General features: G+C 39.5%; 1 protein-coding gene across 2 annotated transcripts in view; it reads right to left on the bottom strand.

Moving 5' to 3' along the window:
* The window catches only part of COL19A1 (collagen type XIX alpha 1 chain), an 895,475-nt gene that overhangs the window by 764,092 nt on the left and 106,017 nt on the right, over positions 1 to 25,366 (bottom strand). For both annotated transcript variants that reach the window (XM_089681326.1, XM_089681327.1), the window contains exon 4: positions 18,859 to 18,958. In XM_089681326.1, coding sequence (XP_089537452.1) covers positions 18,859 to 18,958 — 100 coding nt within the window. The remainder of the gene's footprint in view (positions 1 to 18,858; positions 18,959 to 25,366) is intronic.

Below are 25,366 nucleotides of genomic sequence, written 5' to 3'. Positions count from 1 at the left end.
GATAGGTATCTGTTTACTAGGCTTAACATCATCTTTTACATTTTAACAAAATATTACGCATTATATTGTGTTTATGTGAAATAAAATTATTTAAAGTGTATTTTTTCCAAACAAATTGCTCTTGAAAAATCACTGCACAAATACAATGTGAGATAAAAAAATTGCAACACCCACCATTTTATTCTCTAGGGCTTCTGCAAAAAAAGTATCATGTTTGGGGGTTCTAAGTAATTTTCTAGGAAAAAAAATGCTGATTTTTATATGTAGGAGAGAAGTGTCAGAATAGGCCTGGGCAGGAATAATCCCCTGCAAGGCTGTCATTATCAGTGTTATTATCTGCTTATCAACAAACCAATCTGTATTTTTGGGACAGGGCCACAGAGTCTCTTTGTTATCTTTGAGTAAGATGCAATACTAACATCCCGTCACGATTCATTTGCATGTTTTTGTCAAAAATCTTGAAAAAGCAAAATATTAACAAATGTTCAGGACATTACAGTGGTTTTTACACTGAAAGGTATGGTGACCTTTAAGGAAATCGGTCCGCTTTAAACATTTTTCATATTTCCAGTTATTTTCTTTGTAGCATAGTTCAAATAAGGACTTTCAAAACATCACAGCCGCATTGACACACAGATTAAATATGGTGATACAAAAGAAACATTTCATTATATATCTTAGACAAATACACTGTGGAGTATAGACATTTAACTTGTCAGCACCTTTATTTGCTCATTACATTACATGTGTGCTTTGTAGCAGAATAGATATATCTATATTTTTCTACGAACCAATTCTATTATTATTCCCAGTGGAGAAGAACATGCCCTGAAATATTGAGCTGTTAGTTCAGTAAAGGAAAAATATTATACATACAGGCTGCTTGAAGATTTCACTGAACCATGTTAGAAGTTTCTGTTTGTGAAATATCAATTTAAAGTACTCGGCTAAACGCTGTCTGCATCTAAACTGACCACATAACATAACTCCATATTCCTTGTGTCATTTTGGAGAACAACATGCCTTTCTGTGAAAAAGCCCCTGATTCATCAAGCTGTGGTGTTACACATCATTGTGAAAGTGGCATATCTGGCATTATTATTATTATTATTATTGCATTTTATAGCACTGATTGATTCATTAAAAGAAACTGATTTTGGGTTGTAAATATTAACAGTTAGTAACTAGTTTTCATTACAAGTCTAAAAATGGATTTACAAAGCATTTCTCTGCTTTAAAAATAATTGTGTAGGTATTAAGTCTCTAATACCTTTTACCAGCTCTAAGAATGTAAAGCAGTACTTGAGGCTTGTAAGTCACTACTCTATGACCACTAGACACTTTCCCCATTAATGCTACTCAGCTAATTAACTCTTTAAAAGGGAAAAGAGCAACCTTTCATCATCATTCACCAATTGATTCTATAAAGGGTTATAAATTCTCTTATGATCATTAGTCTTCTCTGCCCCACAACAATCTCTCCTCTTGCTGTATGTCCCATCCAGGAGAAACATGTAGGGGCCAATTCTACCATTGTCCTTCCTTTCTGGTCTATGGTTAAAAAATAACTGAACTGGGAATATTAATTTTTAATACACGAGAATTATATGTCAATCGTGTAGGACTCCCATACTAATTTTCTTCAGTTAGCTAAATTCACCAATAACAAATAATGCCCACTGGTATATGAGTGGGGTGTCCCTTTCTTTAAGCATACCCTCACAAACTGTTCTTTCCTGTATGGGCTGCTACCTACATGGCAGTGAGTCAAATGCTTGCTAGCCTTCTGGGCACGTGATGATAGTCTGTATGCTTTCTGTGATAGATTGATGGGACCCCATCCATTTGTTTCTGTAAAGCTTACAAAAAAATGTGCTGATCCTATTGCACTGTGTGGACATCAGTATTCCTACTAATTTTTAGAAGAAAGGGTTTTGAGAACAGCCCATATAGACATATATTAAATGTACTACACATACATCTCTATATATTGTATGTGTCTTGTATTACCCACAAGAATATATATATATATATATATATATATATATATATATATATATACACACACACACTATATTGGTAAACGTATTGGGACACCCCTCCAAATCATTGGATTCAGGTGGATTCAGGTGTTCCAATCACCTCCATGGCCACAGGTGTATAAAATCAAGCACCTAGGCATGCAGTCTGCTTCTACAAACATTTGTGAAAGAATGGGTTGCTCTTAGGAGCTCAGTGAATTCAAGCATGGTACCGTGACAGGTTGCCACCTATGCAATAAGTCCATCGGTGAAATTTCCTTGCTACTAAATATGCCACGGACAACTGTTAGTGGTATTATAACAAACTGAAAGCAACTGAGAACAACAGCAATTCAGCCACAAAGTGGTAGGCCACGTAAAACTGCATGTGGCCTTCAGATTAGCACAACGACAGTGTGTAGAGAGCTTCATGGAATGGGTTTCCATGGCCGGGCAGCTGCATCCAAGCCTTACATCACCAAGTGCAATGCAAAGCGTCAGATGCAGTGGTGTACAACACGCTGCCACTGGACTCTAGAGTAGCGAAGACGTGTTCCCTGGAGTGATGAATCACACTTCTCTGCCTGGCAATCCGATGGACGTGTCTGGGTATGGCAGTTGCCAGAAGAACGGTACTTGCCTGACTGCATTGTGCCAAGTGTAAAGTTTGGTGGAAGGGGGATTATGGTGTGGGGTTGTTTTCCAGGGGTTGGGCTTGGCCCCCTTAGTTCCAGTGAAGGGAACTCTTAAGACGGCAGCATGCCAAGACATTTTGAACAACTTCATGTTCCAAACTTTGTGGGAACAGTTTGGGGATGACCCCTTCCTGTTCCAACATGACTGCGCATCAGTGCACAAAGCAAGGTCCATAAAGACATGGATGAGCAAGTTTGGGGTGGAGTCCTGACCTCAACCTGATAGAACACCTTTGCAATCAAATAGACTGGAGACTGTGAGCCAGGCCTTCTTTTCCGACATCAGTGCCTGACCTCGCAAATGCACTTCTGGAAGAATGGTCAAACATTCCCATAAACACACACCTACATGTTTTAGATGCTCTTTACATAGAGTATAGCATCTCCATAGAGTATAGCCTCTTTTATCTGCCTTTATCTTACAATGATTTATCTGAGAGCCTAAACTGGCATTATTATGAATGCAAACCATAGAACAACACATGCTTAGGAGATAATGTTCTGCAGATTTTTTTTGTTAACTGAAAAGAAGTCACAATGTGCACAGCTCATATGTTTCAAGAGTTATTATGAAGGCCTGTGTTAATAAAACTCAGCATGCTTTTCAGCACAGGAAGATAACATATTGGGTCATCTTGAATCCACATTGTGCTTAGAGGATTAGTGAGTAATAGCGCAAACATGGAGTGAAGGCTTTAACCATGAGACATAAATTGTTGCTAAGACTCTGTTACTGCAAGCAATTAGTTACTTTATATATCAGTTTTTAATAGACTGTAGATAAATAGCAAACATCAGAAAATGAAATGATTTTTGCTATTTTGTTTTGAAAGCAAACAACAAGAACATTGTAGTATTCCAAAAAGTTCTCATAAAATTTTCAAACATTGAATGAAAGAGTAAAGAACCTGTATTAACTGCCACGATTATGAACTTTAGGATCCTGCACTTGCTAACTATATGCTTTTGTCTTTGTTAAATTTTGTTCCATGCATTTTAATGCATGGAAAAAGTAGTGTCTTTTACTAACCCAATCAATATAAATGAAGAAATAGAGGTCCATCTTATCTTACGGGGTTAATAAAGTTGTTAACTCGTTTGCTTGTAGAAACCTTGTGGTGTCTATAAAACCACGATGGCATCTTCTTTCTGCTAACACACATAACCAGGGGCGGACTGACCATTTGGAAACTTGGGCACTGCCCGAGGGCCCGGGGTCAGTAGGGGGCCCCATGAGATGCCCCTGGTACCTTTTTCATAGGCTTTTTTGAGTTTGGGCAAGGACACAAGGGCCCCATGATCCCCTATTGCCCGGGGGCCCCATGAGTTGTCAGTCCGCCGCTGCACATAACTAAACACAATCCACAAAATGCTATTTATGTTTGTGGTTTTAAAAAATTACTCATTCTCAACAGACAGCAAAATACCACAAAAACCTGTAAACCCATCATAACACAAATATGAATATGGGAGCTGCTATTTTTTTATTTTTTCTTAAATATTGCTTGTTTTCTGGCTATCATACATATACTTTGCCTTTACTACATTGGCATAATTAAGCATGAATCCAAAAAGTCCTAAAATCTCAACCAGCACGTTTGTTGCAGCTTATTCACTTACTAAGTAGCAAAGTCAAAGACCATGGTCCATTGCCTGGGAGCTAGAAATTTCAGAAATAAAAAAAAGCATCAGCAGCTTTGATCAACTGATTAAGTTTAATCATTTGCCCTTCAGAGGATTTACCCCCCTTCCTGACCAGGCCATTTTTTGCAATACGGCGCTGTGTTACTTTAACTGACAATTGCTTGGTCATGCAATGCTGCACCCAAATGAAGTGTATGCCCTTTTTTCCCCACAAATAGAGCTTTCTTTCAGTGGTGTTTGATTGCCCCATGTTATACTTTATGATTTAGTACTGATGCGGGATATATCACTTATCTCCTTTTAGCAGGCTTTGTATTATTGGCTCTTTGATTTGGGGTTTTTTGCATTTTTGCACCTGCGTTGTTAACAGTTTGTATATTGGGTGGGGTGATGCTGACTATTGGTGCTATCAAATTTGATATTTTTGTGCTTTGTAACTTATTTGTAATATGCACATTGAATTACAATATGCATATTATGTATACTGTTTACTCGCTTTCGTTGGACTCATTCAAGGCTTTATGGATGTTGATGGATGATATAGGGTTACTAATACAATACATCAACACATATATTAACACTATATAGGTTATTATATATACAGTATATATATATACACACTCAACGTCCACTTTATTAGGCACACCTGTTCAATTGCTTGGTAACACAAATTGCTAATTAGCCAATCACATGGCAGCAACTCGACTAGACATGGTGAAGACAACTCGCTGAAGTTCAAATGAGCATGAGAATGGGAAAGAAAGGGAATTTAAGTGACTTCGAACTTGGCAAGTTTTATGGGGCCAGATGTGCTGGTCTAGGTATTTCAAAAACTGCTGATTTAATGGGATTTCATGAACAACCATCTCTAGAGTTTACAGAGAATAGTCAGAAAAAAAAGAAAATCTGAAGTGAGCAGCAACTGTGTGGACGAAAATACCTTGTTCATGTCAGAGGAGAATGGGCAGACTGGTTGCTGTGGCATTCAGATGGTAGGGTGAGAATTTGGCATAAATAGCATGAAAGCATGGATCCAGCCTGCCTTGTATCAATGGTTCAGGCTGGCTACAGTGGTGTAATGGTGTGTGGGATATTTTCTTGGAACTAGCAAGGTGTACCTAATAAAGTGGCTGGTATATACACAGTATATACAGTCATGGCTAAAAATATTGGCACCCCAGCATTTCTGTCATATAATGCACCACTTTGCCCAGAAAATCTTTAGGCATTCTCATGTGTATTTCTTTTGTTTGTATTGATATGACACAAAAAGGTGGAGAAACAAAAAGCTAAATCTGACACAATACATGCAAAACCCCAAAAATGGACTGGACAAAATTATTGGCACCTTCTCAAAATTGGAAGAAATAATTGCATTCCAAGTTTGTGATACTCCTGTGATTTGTAATTAAACTCACCTGTATCAACCAACAGGTGCTGACAATATAGATATCACATCGGCAACCAGTTAAAATGGTGAAAAATTGACTCAACCTTTTTGTTGTGTGTCTCTGTGTTCCACATGGAGAATGGAGAAGAGAAAGAGCAGCAAAGAATTGTCTGAGGATTTGAGAACAAAAGTTGTGGAAAACCATGGACAATCTCAAGGTTACAAGTCAATCTCCAGAGATGTTAATATTCCTATGTCCACTGTACACAACATTGTCAGGAAGTTTGCAGCCCATGGCACTGTAGCTAATCTCCCTTAACATGGACGAAAGAATTGATCAAAGGTTGCAACAAACGGTTGTTTGAATGGCAGATAAAGAACCTCGATCAACTTTAAGAAAAATTAAAGCTGACCTTCAGGCACAGGGTACAACTGTGTCAGCTTGCTTTATACGTCACCGTCTCAGTGAAAAGGAACTCTATGGTAGGAGATCCAGGAGGACCTCACTGCTGACACAGAAATATAAAAAAGCCAGATCGGAGTATCTTCTTTTGGGAGAATGTGCTGAGGACAGACAAAACAAAATTACAGCTTTTTGGTAAAGCCCATCATTCTACTGTTTTCAGAAAAAGAAATTAGATCTTTGACTCCTTCCCACCCTGGCTATTGCAATATGACTGCTGAGCAGGAACCCTATTATCCTGGGAGGATGTCATATGACATCCTCCCAGGATCGGGCCACACTCTGCTGTGATCTGTCACCAGCTGCGTCCACGGGACATGGCCGAAGACAGATCACTACACCAGCCCACTGCCAGTATCATGTGATCACTGTGACAAATCACAGCAGATCACTTGACAGTTGTAAACAATGAATGGCTTCCTTTCATGCCATACATTGCTTACAACTGTGCTGTCAGCTGTGATTGGTCACATCTACAGACTGGGCTAATCACAGCTTATCTGTAGCATGTCATCGGCTATGGCCAATCACAGCTGATCACAACAAAAACTACTGAATGAATCAGTTTAATTCAGTAAAAAGCTTGCTTATACCAATGAAATTCGTTTACAAGTTTAAAGGGCTAAAAATCAAATCTATGTGGCTTATGGCCAAAGTTAAAAAAGCTACAGATAATAAGAAAAGAACTTTTATTAAATGTAAAAATGAAGGAATGCCATAATCGTTTAAACATTATAAAGAATATAACAGAATATGTAAAAAGGAAATAAAGATTGCAAAAATTTAAAATGAACAACAGATTGCAAAAGATAGCAGGACCAACCCCAAAAAATTCTTCAAGTATATTAATAGTAAAAAGGTCCAATCCAAGCATGTAGGCCCTTTACAAAATAATCTAAAGTGGGGACTGGGGACAAAGAGAAGGCTAATTTATTAAATACCTTCTTCAGCTCTGTGTATACAAAGGAGCATGGGGCAGCTCTTGTCCATAATGGGCATGGTATTGACACAGCTCCAGATGATCCACATTGGCTCACAATTGATATGATACAAAAATATTTAGACAGAATAAAGGTGAATAAAGCACCTGGACTGGATGGCATACACCCAAGGATCCTTAAAGCATTGAGCTGTCATTTCAAAGCCATTGTTTCTAAAGTTTAGGGACTCTTTAATGACTGGCATAGTACCACTGGATTGGCGTAAGGCCAATGTGGTGCCAGTATTTAAAAAGGGGTCAACATCTTTACCAAGTAATTATAGACCTGTTAGTTTAACTTCTATAGTTGGGAAGATACTGGAGAGTTTAATAAAAGACCACATAGATGAGTTCTTGCTGGAAAAAAATATTTTAAGCAACTGACAGCCTGGATTCATGAAAGACAGAAGTTGTCAAACAAATAAGATTTTTTTTTATGAGGAGGTTAGCAAAACCTTGGACAGAGGGGTGGCAGTGGACGTGGTATACTGGAATTTTGCAAAAGCGTTTGACACAGTTCCCCACACACAGCTAATGTGTAAGGTAAAGTGTATGGGCTTGGAAAAATCTGTATGTAAATGGATAGAAAACTGGCTAAAAGATCATATTCAGAGAGTAGTGGTTAATGATTCATACTCTGAATGGTCTAGGGTTGTTAGTGGTGCACCCAAAGGTTCAGTGTTGGGACCCTTACTTTTTAGTATATTTATAAACGATATAGGGTCTGGGATTAAAAATACAATTTCAGTCTTTGCAGATGACTCCAAGCTGTGCAGTGGAATAACGTCCTTACATGATATCTCCAACTTACGAGCCGACCTCAATGCACTGTTTAATTGGGCAACTATGTGGCAAATGAGGTTTAATGTTGATAAATGTAAGGTTATGCACTTGGGGGCTAAGAATATGCATGCATCATACATACTAGGGGGGTACAACTGGGGGAATCAATGGTGGAGAAGGATCTAGGGGTTCTGGTAGATCACAAGCTTAATAATGGCATGCAATGCCAAGCTGCTGTTTTTAAAGCGAGCAAAATCCTCTCTTGTATGAAAAGAGGTATAGACTCCAGAGAGAGAGATATCATATTACCCCTGTACAAATCTTTAGTTAGACCTCATCTGGAATATGTAGTTCAATTTTGGACACCAATTCACAAAAAGAACATTGGGGAACTGGAGAAAGTACAGAGAAGGGCAACCAAACTGATAAGAGGCATGGAGGAGCTCAGCTCTGAGGAAAGATTAGAGGAAATTAATTTATTCTCTCCTGTGAAGAGGAGGTTAAGGGGGGATATGATCAACATATATAAATACATCAGTGGTTCATATAGTGAACTCAGTGTAGAGTTATTCACCCTGAGGTCATCACAGAGGACAAGGGGGCACTCTTTATGTCTGGAGGAAAATAAATTTAATCTCCAAATACAGAAAGGTTTCTTCACAGTAAAAGCTGTGAAAATGTGGAATAGACTCCCTCAAGAGTTGGTTCTGGCCAGCTGAGTGGATTACTTTAAAAAAGGCCTGGATTGTTTCTTGGATACACAGAATATAACTGGATACTAACATTTATAGGTAAAGTTGATCCAGGGAATATCCCATTGCCTCTCGGGGGATCAGGAAGGACTTTTTCCCCTGCAGGAGCAAATTGATTCATGCTTTACTGTTTTTTTTTTACCTTCCTCTGGATCAACTGTGGGTATAGGATTATAACTTTTTCTTTTTTTTTTTTAATGGTTGAACTGGATGGACTTTTGTCTTTTTCTAGCCAGACTAACTATGTAACCAATCGTAATGTGTAAAAAATAGAAAACAAAATCCTGATCACTTGCCCAGAGTAGTACAATGTTACTATGGTAACACTGTGTTGCTCTGCTCACAGGAGTAGGAAAAAAAAATAGAAATTAAAAAATTAAAAGCTTTTTTAAAAAATGTATTTGTTTTTACATACTGTCACCAGTCAGTGTCCCTGATCACCACCACACCAGTTATATGAGGACATTATACTGTATTGGTGACAGTATGTAAAAAAAAAAATTGTGAAAATGTTTTTTCACTTCTTCATTTTCCACAAAATTATGACATACAAATGACAACATCAAAAAACAAACCAGGCCTCTTACGGATTATCTCAGACTGTCTACTTTCCAAAAAGCGGTCATTTGGGGGGTATTTGCACTGTCCTGCCATTTTTGAGCCTCAAGAAATGAGATCAGTGGTTATTACATCAGGATTTATAAAATGTTTTAGATATATACCATAGGTTGTGGACTCTATAACTTTGCTACCAACTAAATAATAGTTTGTTTGGGTTATTTTCACCAAAGACATGTAGCAGAACACTTTTTGGCCTAAATTTGTGTAGAAAGATTATATATTTACAAAATGTTATAACAGAAAACTCTTTTCTCATTTATGATCTTTTTTAATTTATAGAGCAAAAAATTAAAAAACCAGTGGTGATTAAATACTTCCAAAAGAAATCTCTATTTGTGTGAAAAAAGGATAAAAATTTAATATGGGTACAGTGTTGCATGATCGCTCAATTGTAAACTAAAGTGCAACAGCGCTGAAAGGTGAAAGTTGGCCTGGGCAGGAAGCGGGAAAAAATGTCCAGTAGGCAAGTGGTTAAAGAAAAGAATACAGTCCCTACAGTCAAGCATGGTGAAGGTTCACTGATATTTTGGGGTTGCTTTGCTGCTTCATGCATTGGATGTCTTGACCATGTGCAAGGCATTATGAAATCTGAAGACTACCAAAGAGTTCTGAGGTGCAATGTAGGGCCCAGTGTCAGAAAGTTGGGTCTCCGTCAGAGTCATGGGTCTTACAGCAGGACAATGACCCAAAGCACACGTAAAAAAAACACCCAGAAATGGTTTCAGACAAAGAGCTGGAGAATATTGAACTGGCCAGTAGTGAGTTCAGATCTCGATCCCATAGAGCACCAGAGGAGAGATCTCAAAACAGCAGTTGAGAAAAGGAACCCTTCCAATCTGAGAAACTTTGAGCAGTTGGCGTAAGAAGAGTGGTCCAAAATTCCAACAGAGAGGTGTAAGAAAATCATTGATGGTTACAGGAAGCGATTTCAGTTATTTTTTCCAAGGGGTGTTCTACCAAATATAAAATTGAGGGTGCTAATAATTTTAGCCAGTCCATTTTGGGGGTTTTGCGTGGAATGTGTCAGATTTGGCTTTTTCTTTCTTCAATTTTTTGTGTCATACCAATACAAACAAAAGAAATAAACAGGAGAATGCCGAAACAGTTGTAATTGCAACAATTTTCTGGGTGATGTGGTGCATTAGCTGACAGAAATACAGGGGTGGCAATATTTTTGGCCATGGCTGTATTTTATATATATACTGTATATATATATATATATATATATATATACACACACATGGGTTTAATAGATTACTAACACTATATAGAGTTATCAACATACAATATTGATTAAATATTGATGTGGGGGGGGGGGTTGTACTGTTTGTTGGATGTTTTAAATATTTTTCATCTGTGTGTTATATCTGTGGGGTGTTGTGCCTTTGTATAATTTAATTTATAATAAAATAATTTTTTATTTTTTATACATATTTTGTGTTGCAGACATTTGTTTTATTGGTACTTTTTCTGTGAGTTTTGTACATTTGCAATTCTGTCACTGGCAATAACTCACCAGTCACAGGATTGCTAGAAGAGGCAAAGGAAATACTCAACAACATCACTTTTTGAGTAAGGTATCCCATCCTTGCTAACAGAAACACAAAAAAATCCAGCTGGTAAGGAAGCAATGCTGTTAAACAGATCAGTATTTCTCTGGCCTTGATAGCGATAGCAACAGGAGTGTGATATGGACTTACAGGTACCATATTGTAGTTCATATGAAATTAATTTATATTAGAACAATGTCAGACTGTTAAAGCAAGCTGGGAAGCAAAAGTATTTCATAAGCAACAAGTAGAGAACAGGTGTATGCAATGACCAGTGATGATGTGTAAATAATGTGCAACTCTAATCAATGGTTATTTATGTATTCAATTTTTGTAGAGTTTGGAATGGTTTTACCAATTTTCACTGATCATGGAATGACATCCCCTCACATCCTGCCCAGCGACAACAATAGAATGCTAAACAATACAATTATAATATCCTCCCACTCTACTAAAAAGTGTTTTAATAGCTAGTGTGACTGTATAACTGGTTCATAAAAAAGGGGAAATCTCTCTCACATGGTAAAATTGCAAAAATGACGTGAAGGAGGCTCTAACCCATCTCACAATATCTAAAACTATAAGTTTTTGCTGAGGTTCCACCTTATAGTGCAATATGTGCCAATAAGTGAGAACTCTAAGTGAGCTACAAAGGCTAGTAAGAAGGGGCGCTACATTTTACACATTCTGATTTTTTATATAATTCTTTATACACCTACTGTATATGTGCAGGATGCAAAAAATTGTTTGGTTTTTTATTAATTCTCTAAATAAATAATTTTGTTTCCTCATATTTGTTATGTTAGAATGATTTGTTTTCGGAATTTGTGTTGTATATTTGGATTTGTTTTGTAACTTTGTTGTTCAAAATCTATTTGCATTTCAAGAAGTTATTTTGGAAGATTGGTTATATTAGTTTTAATGTGTTACTTTGTTATTTCAGGAGATAACTTATGCACTCCAAGTCATCCCTGCTAGTCCAACTCAAAAAGAAATGGAATGAGCTGATTGGACAATATTGACTGGAGTTGCGTGCATCCAAATGTAACAAAATTCATTTCGGATTCATTTGTTATGAGTTGGAGATTCTGGTGGATCCACCTCCACCCAACCCAAACACAATAAGTAGGAATCATCTTAATTCACTTTTATACCTTGCTGTATTTATTTCAATATGTTTCCATTTCATATGTAGTGCATTTTTTTTATAAAAATGAAATATGTTAATACAAAAAGAGTTGCCTGATTATCCAAGAGTCAGAGACTACTGAGCTACTCTCATCCAAATAAAACAAAAGGATTTAAATTAATTTGTATCATTAGTTATGTTATTTCGGATGCTTTAAACATTAACCCCTAGACGCCGAGCGCATGCAAATATGCGGCTTCTCAGCGTCTGGGCCTTGACTCCGAGGGGTTTATTTACTAAAGCTGGAGAGTCCAAAATCAGACTCCCTTCTGCATAGAAACCAATCAGCTTCTAACCTCAGCTTGTTCAATGAAGCTTTGGCAATGAAACCTGGAAACTGATTGGTTTCTATGCAAAAGGGAGTCTGATTTTGGACTCTCCAGCTTTAGTAAATAAACCCCTGAGTGTCCAAATATTTGCATGCCATTAGAAAATACATATGAGCTGAGAGCTCCTAGCACATATGTCCGTGACTCATGGAAAGGTCCCGATCTCCCCTAGCAATCGGGACCTTTTCCAATCATGTGACCGCCGTGATGGAGAATCACTGTGGTCACATGACCCTAAAACCCCACCCACCTCCCGGATTCTGAAACTCTTAAAGGGCCAGGAGGCGCCGGCACAAAGGGGTTAACAAAAGGTCCATACTATCTCAATATGTCATGTTGAATGAATTAGTTGTTTTCATTATAATTTATTATTTCGGATTTATAAATGTAAATCGGTGTCCTAAAAATATATATCTGCAAACCCAGTGTATTTCTGTTATAACTATATGCACATAAGAAAGTTTTTGCAAATAATTTATTATATTTTTGTTATAATTATATGGACACTAAGAAAGTTTTTGGCAAATAATTTATTATTTCGGATTTGTTGAAATTTGTTACTATTGTGATTCAGAGATACAGATACATCCGAATCTCCAAATAACAAACATTTCATCCAAATTTCAATTCATAATGAAACGAATCACGCATGTCTAGTAATATCCTCTGTCTGATTTCTGGACTACCAATCGCATTCAAACACTAAAGTCAGGTTTGCTTCTGATTGCTGCATGTGAGACATTTCTTAGTGCTGGCATTTCACATCAGACTTTATTTATGTTAAATGCACTAAGGAGCCTTTAGTAGGTACTCAAGCATCACCAACTGCTGCATTTCTGGATCATCAAATTGAAGAGAAGAGAGAGGGACAGATGCACTTAATGCGTCCATATAAAAAAATAAATATATAAACCACTCAGTAGGTAAGCTATGCTGTCTTTATGCATCTCAATGTTACATTTTCCATTTAGAGTGCAGTGTATCTGTTATTCTGACTGACACAGGTTTTGCAATTTGCATACTGTTTTTGCTTTACTAGATAAGCTTGTTTTTATACTACAATATTTTCTATTTAAGTAACATCTCTTTAGGTGTTTAAGAGACAGTAAGTACATAAAGACAAATAGAAATAATAGCTAATGCAATGTAGAGACACAGCTATAATATGTGCCACTATATACTGTTACCAGACAGTAATATTTCATTGATCAGAAGATACATCAAGCTACAGTTTCTGCAGTAAAAGTGGGTGGCTATGTATATGTATAATACCCATTATATCCCTTCCTCTGTCTTAAACGAGACCCAGTATCAGACAAACATTTCCATTTTAGTTGCATGCAGGCTAAGTAATGTGTGAGCGTAACAATGTAACACAGGTATACAGGGGCGGACTGACAACTCATGGGGCCCCCGGGCAATAGGGGATCATGGGGCCCCTGTGTCCTTGCCCAAACTCAAAAAAGCCTATGAAAAAGGTACCAGGGGCATCTCATGGGGCCCCCTACTGGCCCCGGACCCTCGGGCAGTGCCCGAGTTTCCAAATGGTCAGTCCGCCCCTGCAGGTATATATTACCTCACGTAGAGTTCACAGTACTCAGCTTGATAATGTCTTTATTTTCTTTTTTCACCACACATTCATGCAAATTTGAAGACAAGCATCAATGTGCTAAACCCTGTAGTAGGTTATGGCTTTGACTTAACCAGAACTTTTAGTTCAGGTTTCGTCATATCTGCTACAATAATTCATCTTTGGCATGTGAATAATGTAGTAGATCAGTAACTCATCCCCAACAGGTATAATCTTTTTGTACCACTTGGCCCATGCAATCAGAATGAAAGCTCTTATGAGCAGGGCCCTCTTAATCAGCTTGTATTTTATTGTTTTGTAACTGTACTGTCTCCCTTTAGATTGTAAAACACTACACAAACTGTTGGTGCTATATAAATCCTGTATATTATTAATAATAATAATAATATTAATCTACAGTAGGCACATTTCAGGACACTGGTGAGCTTTCTAGGTGGACCAGCCAACTGTCTCATCCTTTTTTGCTTTGAACAGCTTTTCCTTGGCAATAAAGTTCAATCAAAAAATCATACACCACCACTCTGCCACATAGCATGAGGAGTAGATTTTGTTCCAATTAGCTCAGCACTTAACTATAGCCAGGTAGAGAGGTCTGTTTTTACACTTGTTTCCATGTACTGAAAATATTATTCCAGAAACTTCTTATAAAATCAAGACCTATCCTTGATTTGTGTACAAGTTAAATAATACTCAGCTATGGGAGTATCATTCTGCAGCGCAATCATAGTGAAAAGACATAAAAAAAGAATTATGATGACCAGAATGCCAAAAGGGTAGCTAAACCAGCTCACATTCAAATGTGTCAAATGCCTTTCATCTATTTTCTCCATCGTCGCTGCTCAAACTCTCTCCAACCCCCTTCACCCTCACTCAGCTACCCCCTCATCACCCCTCTCCCACGGCCCCACCACTGCTCTGACCTCCTCTTCCACCCCACCCTACATTCCTCATACTGAAGCTCCCCCCACACTCCGCACCTTTGACCTTACTACCATCGAGGAAGTCTCCAAGATCCTCTCTGATGCCCGCATCACCACCTGCCCCCTCGACCCTATCCCCTCACAACTCCTACGACCTTCCTCCTCCTCCATCCTACGCTCCCTCACCCACATCTTCAATCTCTCCCTCTCCTCAGGCACTTTCCCCTCCCCTCTGAAACATGCACACATCACCCCCATACTTAAAAAGCCCTCCCTGCACCCCAATGACCCGAACAACCTCAGACCCATCTCCCTGCTCCCATTTACATCTAAACTCCTCGAGCGCCTAGTCTACACCCGCCTATGCTCTCACCTCAACGACAACAACCTCCTTGATCCCCTACAGTCCGGCTTCCGTCCCCTACACTCCACCGAAACTGCCTTACTCAAACTCTCCAACAACCTGCTAACCACCAAAGCTAATGGCCACTATTCAGTGCTCCTACTCCTTGACCTCTCTGCGGCCTTCGACACAGTCGACCACCCCCTCCTCCTCAAAAAACCACACTCCCTCGGCCTCAGAGATTCTGCTCTCTCCTGGCTCTCATCCTACCTGTCACAACGCTCCTTCAGCGTTACCTATAATTCTACCACCTCCCCCTCACTCCCCCTCTCTGTTGGGGTCCCTCAAGGCTCTGTCCTCGGGCCCCTTTTCTTCTCCATCTATACCTCCTCCCTTGTCCAACTCATACACTCTCACGGCTTCAACTACCACCTCTATGCCGACGACACACAAATCTATCTCTCAACCCCCCACCTCACCCCCTTGGTCTCAGCCCGAATCACACACCTACTGAGCGACATATCAGACTGGATGTCGCTCCACTTCCTTAAATTGAACCTCTCCAAAACCGAGTTTCTTGTCTTCCCCCCAGCCCGGACACCACCCCCCATTGATTTCTCCGTCACGTCCAACAACGCTACCATCAAACCCGCCCTGCAGGCCAGAGTACTGGGTGTCATTCTGGACTCCAACCTATCCTTCCAGCCCCAAGTCCAATCTTTAACAAACTCATGCAGACTCCACCTCCGCAACATCGCCAAAATCCGCACGTTCCTAACCCCAGAAACCACTAAACAGCTCATCCACTCCCTCATCATAGCACAACTCGACTACTGCAACTCCCTCCTCACTGGCCTGCCTCGCCGCTGGCTATCCCCGCTTCAGTTGATCCTGAATACGGCTGCCAGACTCATTCACCTTTCCAACCGCTCTGTCTCCGCCACCCCCCTCTGCCAATCCCTCCACTGGCTTCCGATTGTGCAACGGATCAAATTCAAAATCCTAACGCTGACGTACAAAGCTGTCCACCATACTGCCCCGAACTACATCACTGACCTAATATCCAAGTACCGCCCAGCACGCACACTCCGCTCCTCACAAGACCTCCTTCTCTCTAGTTCCCTGGTCTCCTCCTCCCATGCCCGCCTCCAGGACTTCTCCAGGGTGTCACACATCCTCTGGAACTCCCTGCCCCAACCCATCAGATTATCACCTACTCTCCTCTCCTTTAGGCGCACCCTGAAAACCCATCTCTTCAGGGAAGCCTACCCCACCCCCTGCTAACTTGCCGACCTCCTCCACTCTTCCTACCACTCCATCCCCCACAGCTATCTCCTCCTGTGCCACCACCCCCTCCCTCCTAGATTGTAAGCTCGAAAGAGCAGGGCCCTCGATCCCCTCATGTTTTGCATTGTATTGGTATTGTTCTGTCACATGTTCTGTCCCCCTTTGTAATGTACAGCGCTGAGCGAACTATTGACGCTTTATAAATACTGTATAATAATAATAATAATAATATAATAATCTACAGTCAGGTCCATAAATATTGGGACATCGACACAATTCTAACATTTTTGGCTCTATACACCACCACAATGGATGTGAAATGAAACGAACAAGATGTGCTTTAACTGCAGACTGTCAGCTTTAATTTGAGGGTATTTACATCCAAATCAGGTGAACGGTGCAGGAATTACAACAGTTTGCATATGTACCTCCCACTTGGTAAGGGACCAAAAGTAATGGGACAGAATAATAATCATAAATCAAAATTTCACTTTTTAATACTTGGTTGCAAATCCTTTGCAGTCAATTACAGCCTGAAGTCTGGAACGCATAGACATCACCAGACACTGGGTTTCATCCCTGGTGATGCTCTGCCAGGCCTCTACTGCAACTGTCTTCAGTTCCTGCTTGTTCTTGGGGCATTTTCCCTTCAGTTTTGTCTTCAGCAAGTGAAATGCATGCTCAATCGGATTCAGGTCAGGCGATTGACTTGGCCATTGCATAACATTCCACTTCTTTCCCTTAAAAAACTCTTTGGTTGCTTTTGCAGTATGCTTTGGGTCATTGCCCATCTGCACTGTGAAGCGGCGTCCAATGAGTTCTGAAGCATTTGGCTGAATATGAGCAGATAATATTGCCCGAAACACTTCAGAATTCATCCTGCTGCTTTTGTCAGCAGTCACATCATCAATAAATACAAGAGAACCAGTTCCATTGGCAGCCATACATGCCCACGCCATGACACTACCACCACCATGCTTCACTGATGAGGTGGTATGGTTAGGATCATGAACAGTTCCTTTCCTTCTCCATACTCTTCTCTTCCCATCACTCTGGTACAAGTTGATCTTGGTCTCATCTGTCCATAGGATGTTGTTCCAGAACTGTGAAGGGTTTTTTAGATGTCGTTTGGCAAACTCTAATCTGGCCTTCCTGTTTTTGAGGCTCACCAATGGTTTACATCTTGTGGTGAACCCTCTGTATTCACTCTGGTGAAGTCTTCTTTTGATTGTTGACTTTGACACACATACACCTACCTCCTGGAGAGTGTTCTTGATCTGGCCAGCTGTTGTGAAGGGTGTTTTCTTCACCAGGGAAAGAATTCTTCGGTCATCCACCACAGTTGTTTTCTGTGGTCTTCCAGGTCTTTTGGTGTTGCTGAGCTCACCGGTGCGTTCCTTCTTTTTAGGAATGTTCCAAACAGTTGTTTTGGCCATACCTAATGTTTTTGTTATCTCTCTGATGGGTTTGTTTTGTTTTTTCAGCCTAATGATGGCTTGCTTCACTGATAGTGATAGCTCTTTGGATCTCATCTTGAGAGTTGACAGCAACAGATTCCAAATGCATATAGCACACTTGAAATGAACTCTGGACCTTTTATCTGCTCATTGTAATTGGGATAATGAGGGAATAGCACACACCTGGCCATGGAACAGCTGAGAAGCCAATTGTCCCATTACTTTTGGTCCCTTACCAAGTGGGAGGCACATATGCAAACTGTTGTAATTCCTACACTGTTCACCTGATTTGGATGTAAATACCCTCAAATTAAAGCTGACAGTCTGCAGTTAAAGCACATCTTGTTTGTTTCATTTCAAATCCATTGTGGTGGTGTATAGAGCCAAAAATGTTAGAATTGTGTTGATGTCCCAATATTTATGGACCTGACTGTATATATCTGAAGATACATATTTATACCCTATTACTGTACAAGCCTATGACACAGACAGATACATTCAGCACCATACTTATTCATGTACTAACCCCAATTAATAAATAAAGTAAATGACCATTTTAGTTCTTAAAGCCTATTGCTGCACTTTTAAAATTGTGCTATTGCTAGTGCTAAAGTCATCTATATACATTCACTGGGTGTCTTCAAAGTGTTGTTATATGCAGTGTGTGTGATCACCCAGCTGTATCTGATAGAAATTATTAAAGATATATATATATATATATTTATATTAAAAGAAATTAATGCACAGTTCATTTTGGTATTTCAGTATACTGTATATAGCAAAATCCAGCACCACTTCATTTCAATATCCCTAAGTGTATTATAAAGAAATATTCATTACTCACTGTGTGTCTTTGATCAGAGGAGTGCTTCCTAGCTTAAAACATGTCTTTTCACCTCCACAGGATGTCTTTCTCAGAGAAAAATGCTCTGCGAGGTCATATCCTGTAGAAAAAAAGCAATTAAGTCATTTAAAACATAAAGCAGTGCATATAATAGTATTTAATGACATGGCCCAAAAATATTTCCAATTGTTTGTCAAAAAACATTTTTGAACAGTATTGTAGTAATTTCCGGAACAGACAGAAAACCTGCTGTGTGCAATCCTTGTATAAGATACAAATAATTATGTCCCTGAAAATATAAAAAGCCCTATTTACCAACAGGAATGTAACATTCAAATAAAATTGACAATGCATGAAATCATTAAATCGAGGAAAAAGGGCTGCAGAGACATAATCACTCTCTCTCTTCAAAACTGGCAATGCAGTGTGGATCATTTAAGTATTAAAGACAATTCACAAAATGTAATATTTGGGCTTAATAAATGTGAACCTACTAGCCTTTTTATTTAAGTTTAATACTGAAAAGACTTGCAAAAAGCAATCATCACAGGCTGCTGTACTTTTAATATCTGGAAATCTATTTGTGCTTCAAAAGCCCAAGTCATTCCATTAATATGGGCTAATTTTTTCTGACTTTGAAAATAAACCTTTCCTGGGACTACAGCCTGCCATAGATGGATCAGAATTCAGCAGGTCCAGCATGGACCAGCCAAATTTTGATCCATCTATGTACAGGCTGGTTGTACAGAAATCATTCTAGCGATTGACTCCCGTCCCGTACAACCTGACTGTTTTTTCACCTGATCAGTGTCGCCAGCTATAGCCAACAACACTGATCATTGAGCAGATGGAAAGGCTCCCCACTTGGTATACATGTATGGCCTTACTAAGACTTGCCCCACTTCCTGCCCACCATATTACTGTCAGTTTGGAGTGCCAATATTGACTGATGAGATACCCTCAATGGGATTGTGGATGGGCAAACTTTTCTTGGTTCTGGGAGAAAAGCTAACCTTTTGAAGTCAAGATCATAGTAATCGACTGCTTTAAGGGCTAAAAAAGAACAACAAATTTGGTTTTTCAGTGTATAAAATACTTTTTTGGTAATGCTTTTAGGTAGGACCCTAAAAAGGCTGCCACATCAGTTTTGTTTAAGTTCTGTGTCTCTATTTGGAAGATTCCCTCTTAGTTCCTATTGATTGGTTCCCGATGGTAAATCGCTCCACCCGGGTAGGCAGATTTCAACAATTATTTTTTTTTGTGGGGAAGTGTTAAAACTGCTCTCAGATTATTATTACTATGTTTGTCTTTCGTGACAACGGCTACCTTAATTTCTTGACCTGCTATCACAGGGACAAAATGTGAGGTGAAGAAAATCAGAGACAGCAATAAAAACTTTACAGAAGTCTTAATCTTCCCTAATCTATCCAACGCTACACAATGTTTTGGCTAATGTTGACCATTAAACCTGTGCCCAGACTATGCATAACAAAGTGTTAACATATTCTGAACAAACAATACAGTAAAAGCACTTTAAAAACAAGCTCCCATTCATATGGTAGCTATAGGCATTGTGGAGAAATTAATCTTCAAAATTCACAAGAGAGGCAATGAAATCACAGCTTCTTTTCCCTGGCAGCAGAAAGTTACATGCCTGCCAGCTTTCTAATGTTAACAAAGAGCAGGTGGCATAAACTGACTTCAAAATCTCTGTTGTAACCTATGAAGATGAATTTACCTAAGGCTAGGTTCACATTTGTGCATTCCTGGTCTGAACACAAAATCATACGAGTTCCTGCAACACAAAAAACATGCGTATCCCTTTTGCAGGCACATGTTGGTGTCATTAATTCTTAATGGCATATTCATTTTGAAATGTATAACAATGTACCATGTGCTTTGGTATGCCATGGTTTACAAAAAGGGTCATGCATTTATTTTGCGCATAGGGAAGCCCATTGAGATGAATGGGCTGCCATAAATGCAACATGTGAAATTGCACATGAATGGAGTCTAACAGTTCAAAACAGCTACAGATGTCAATGATGGATCGTTTTCAAGTTATTTACTGGCTTGTTAAAATTTTAAACTTTAATGTTCATTGTTTGGGCACAGGTTCAATTTAACTGCTTTGTAAATTTCTCTGAACTAAGGTAAAAGCTACAACATGCGCATACACACACACGTTTTTTTTTTAATTAGTAATGGCTAAGGGAAAGTTAAAAAATATGGAATAGCATGATTTCTGCTCAATTGCTCAGCTTTATTTTTAAACAATTCTGAATCATTTACAATGTACGTAGCATTGTTTTTGTTTCCTTTTTTATGTGTAGATTTACTTCATGTCTGCCTGTTTGTGTCTTACAATTATAGCTTCAAAGAACGTCTATGCAGATGTAAGGTTCATATTTAGATTACCCTCAGTCCCGTAGAGAAAATGATTCATCATAAGCACACAGAGCTTACAGCAGTGACTGTGTAATTTTTGGTAAATACGCAAAGTTAATAAACACATGTATTTTGTAACAATGCATTCCATTTGTAAGCCTTGCCTAATTTGGTAAGAAAAAACACATAAACTGGGGAGAAAACTGAAAAAGAAAATAGCTTGACCTTGTTTAACACATTTACAATTGGACAACAATGGAAAAGAGCATTTAATCACTAAGGTCATTTAGGTGATTAAACATTAGCAAATACTGCTAGATTAAATATTCAGTGTAAAATATGAACCTCCTCCCATCATTCCCTCCAACCCTCAATAAACCATTCTGCATGTTTTTTACAGGTGCAATGGTCATCTAGTCCAGAGGTCTCCAAACTTGCTAAACAAAGGGCCGGTTTACTGTCCTTCAGACTTTAGGAGGGCCCAGTGGGAATAGAAAATGTCCCAGCATCAGTGGGATTAAAAAAAAAAGACAGTGCTTGTAGTCAGTGGAAGGAGGAATACTGTCCAGTCATTGGTATTAGTTGGAGGAACAGTGCCCCATCATTGGCATCAGTGGGATAAATAGTGCCCTATCATTTGTATTACTAAGAGGAATAGTGCCCCATCATTGGTAATAGTTGGAGGTACAGTGCCTCATCATTGGTATTACTAGGAGGAATAGTGCCCCATCATTGGTGTTAGTGGGAGGAATAGTGCCCCATCATTGGTGTCAGTGGGATGAATAATTCCCCATCATTGGGGTCAGTGGGAGGAACAGTGCCCCATAATTGGTATCAGAGGAAGGAATAGTGCCCCATCTTTGGTATTAGTTGGAGGAATAATGCCCCATCATTGGTGTTAGTTGGAGGAATAGTACCTAATTGTTTATGTCAGTGGGAGGAATTGTGCCCTGTCACTGGTGTCAGTGGAAGGAATAATGACTCATAGTTGGTGCCAGTGGAAGAAATGGTGCATCCTTGTTTGTGTCAGTGGGAGGAATAGTACTTCAAGGGTCGGGTAGAGGCAAGCAAAGAGGCAGTTTGGAGACCACTGATCTAGTCCAACACTGCTTGTGTCAGCCAGTCCCCTTACACTCACATCACTCTTCTTCTGAATCTTAAGAGGACTCCACCACCAAACAGCCAATAGTAGATTTCCACAACTTTTATGCTGTATCACAGATACCAGAAAAAAAGACCCCACCTCATGAAAACAGATGAAGGAATTTAGATTATTTTGTCAATGGATCAGTTAGAGGGGAGGTGGGTGTGACGAATGTGAATGTCAGACCCCTGGCCTTCTCACCAGCTCATGACAAAAAACTGGACAATCTCACACCATTCTGTCACTTAAGTGACAATGCCACTCTCAGCTGCACCCTGCACAAAGATTTTGCAGCTCGCAAGACCACAGTCTAGGTGCCAGCAGCCTGAAAGGGATTGTCACTGGGTTAAGTTAACTAAGATTTAAGCTCTTTAAGCTACCACCACCACCTTTTTTACTGAGAAGGAGGAAACTCACAATCTTAGCTACAACTGTGATTTTAGAATAAACGGCTGTAACATGACCACAGACAAGTATATTCAGAGAATTATACTATAGTAGGGCCCCTTTCACATGGGCGTTCTGTTTTTTTCATCAGTTTGGTCACATTTTTCCCAAGAAAAAACAGATCAGTTCACATCAGTTTTCATCAGTTTACGTCATTTTTTTATCGGTTTACATCCGTTTTTGTCCGTTTACATCCATTTTGCATCTGTTTACATCTGTTTTATCCATTTTTCGTCCATTCCGGGGTTTTTTTTTACGGAAGAAAAATAGGGTTTTCTTCTGTTAAAAAAACAGATGTTAACGGATGCAGACATTAATGGATGTAAACAGATGATCATTCATTTACATCCGCTAGTCCATAGAAATACATGGTGTCTGTTTTTCATCCATAAATGGACAGATGAAAAAGGGACATATGGAACACCTGTGTGAAAGGGGCCTAGCACTCTTCAAGAGACAGGGATTCTTTTAGCATGCATTAGCACATTTAGAGACAATTTCAACACTTTTCAAAATAAAATAATTTCAATAAGAAAAGGTCAAAATGGTGCAAAAAAATATTTACAAAAACAAAGATATTACAAAGTAACAAAGAGAACAAGCCACAGCAAGGCAAAGAGGTGAAAAAAGGCAAGTCCTTGGTTTTAGCAGAGTTCAGTCAAGGGTGAGCAAGGTTTTATTGGCTCTCATAACTTGACAGATTCTCCTTGGATACATGAGAGCTGTCAAAGTGTCCTGGTACTCCCCTTTTCTGTGATATCAAAGGGGTGTTGACAGAGACCATCTGATCAAACATTTGGTTTAAGGGGGGATTGCTGGGAGGTCACCATGTTTATGACTAGGTCCCAAATACAGTTTTCTATGAGCAGTCATATTTCTGAATAACTACTGTTTACAGTCTGCTAGCTGCAGATTATTGTCCAGCATCAAATGAGCTTCAAAATGGCTATAGATATGACAGGTCTTGGATAACCATCTCTCATAGAAGGGGTGTGGAGGCCTAATCCACTCTGGTACTTCCTAGAATAGGGGCGTTTGGGTTCAAAATGCTACCAAATAACTGAGGGAGGTAATATGTCTATATTCTGGCTGTACTTTCATTATTTCATGAGTTATGAAATATGCTGAAGCTTTAGAGTCTTGGCTGATAACAAGCCTATCAGGAAATGTATTGGCCTTTCCCTTCAGCTGAGAGATTTACCACCAGATATCTGTTAGTTTTCTGGATTGCTCAAGCTTGCAAGCGTGACAATTTTAATAGGGTTTCCCTGGACTGGAATGTGGATTGGGCTAATAGGCATAAGAGGGCCTGTATCTGTTCTGGTCTGATAAGAAGGCCCTGGCATCAGTTAACAGTTGTGTATTATATAAACTGAAGGGCGGGGGGGGGGGGTGTCACTGTGCTATGGCTTCTTATGACAAAATAGCATAGGAGACTTGTGATGTGGATAAAATGGCTGCCACACATAGAGCTATCCATGTTCCCAGTACGCAAGATCATAACAGTGGGTGCCAGGACAGGTTAGTATCTGCCTCGAGATAGGCTTCAAAGAAAATTTTAAAAAGGAGACCAGATTAGCTGGTTATAAAGGTTTAAATGGTCCAGAGAGCTAGACAAGGATACCCTCCAGTGGGTACCCAGCAGGTTATCAGAAAAAAAAACTTGCATTAATGGAAAAATTGCCAGAATAAATGATAAGAGTCCAAATCCATTTATTAGCAACATGTTTTGGAGGTCAGAAAAAACGACCCCTTCATCTGGGCTTCAGTTAAAATGAGTAACTTTGTAGGGAAGCTAATTGCTGGATCTATGGAGTTTGGCAGCTCACTCATTCATCCTTTTTTTTCTTTCAACCAGTGGATTGTAAAAAAAAAAAAAAAAATCTCATTCCTTTATCCACACATTCAAATTGGATTAGGGATTCCTCCTGCAGTGCTATTGTGCTCTGATGGTGGGGAGCCTTCCCTGCTGTCAGGATACAATGATTAGTGCCACTAGCTATAGCCAGAGGCACTGATCAATCAGGAAAAACCCAACAGGCTGGTTGTACAGAAGGCAATCGGTAGATCAACTTCTGTACAACCAGGGTACCCATATATGGATCAAAACTTGGCTGGTTCTTGCTGAACTGGCTGAATTTTGATCCATATATGGCTTTACTGCCAGCTGTATAGTACTGCAGATACACAAGGTGTTCCATTATTATAACAAAGTATTGCAGAAAAGATCCCAACATAGACAATGGGGGGGGGGGGAATAATCCCAGATATGAAGGAGCAATTGTGTATGAGGAACTCCTTAAAGTGTCAGTAATCTCTCACTGGACACTTAGAGTAAAGCTGACCTGTAGGTAGGACTGTCTCTTCAACATGTTCCATTTAAGAGATATTGAGTGTCCCTGCAGCCAGTGACGTCACCTGCGCATGCACTCGGAACGGCAGGCCTATGCCTTTTCTTCAGCGCTCTGTGCCGCAGCTGAGACTCCGCGGGAGTGACATCATCGTGGCTTGGCCAGTCAAGTGACCAGA

The sequence above is a fragment of the Staurois parvus genome, unplaced genomic scaffold, assembly GCF_062004578.1.
Source record: "Staurois parvus isolate SC_StPar_1 unplaced genomic scaffold, SC_StPar_1.0 ptg000264l, whole genome shotgun sequence".
NCBI lineage: Eukaryota > Metazoa > Chordata > Amphibia > Anura > Ranidae > Staurois > Staurois parvus.
Note: the sequence above shows the minus strand (reverse complement) of the source record. Positions and strands in the feature narration are given on the sequence as shown.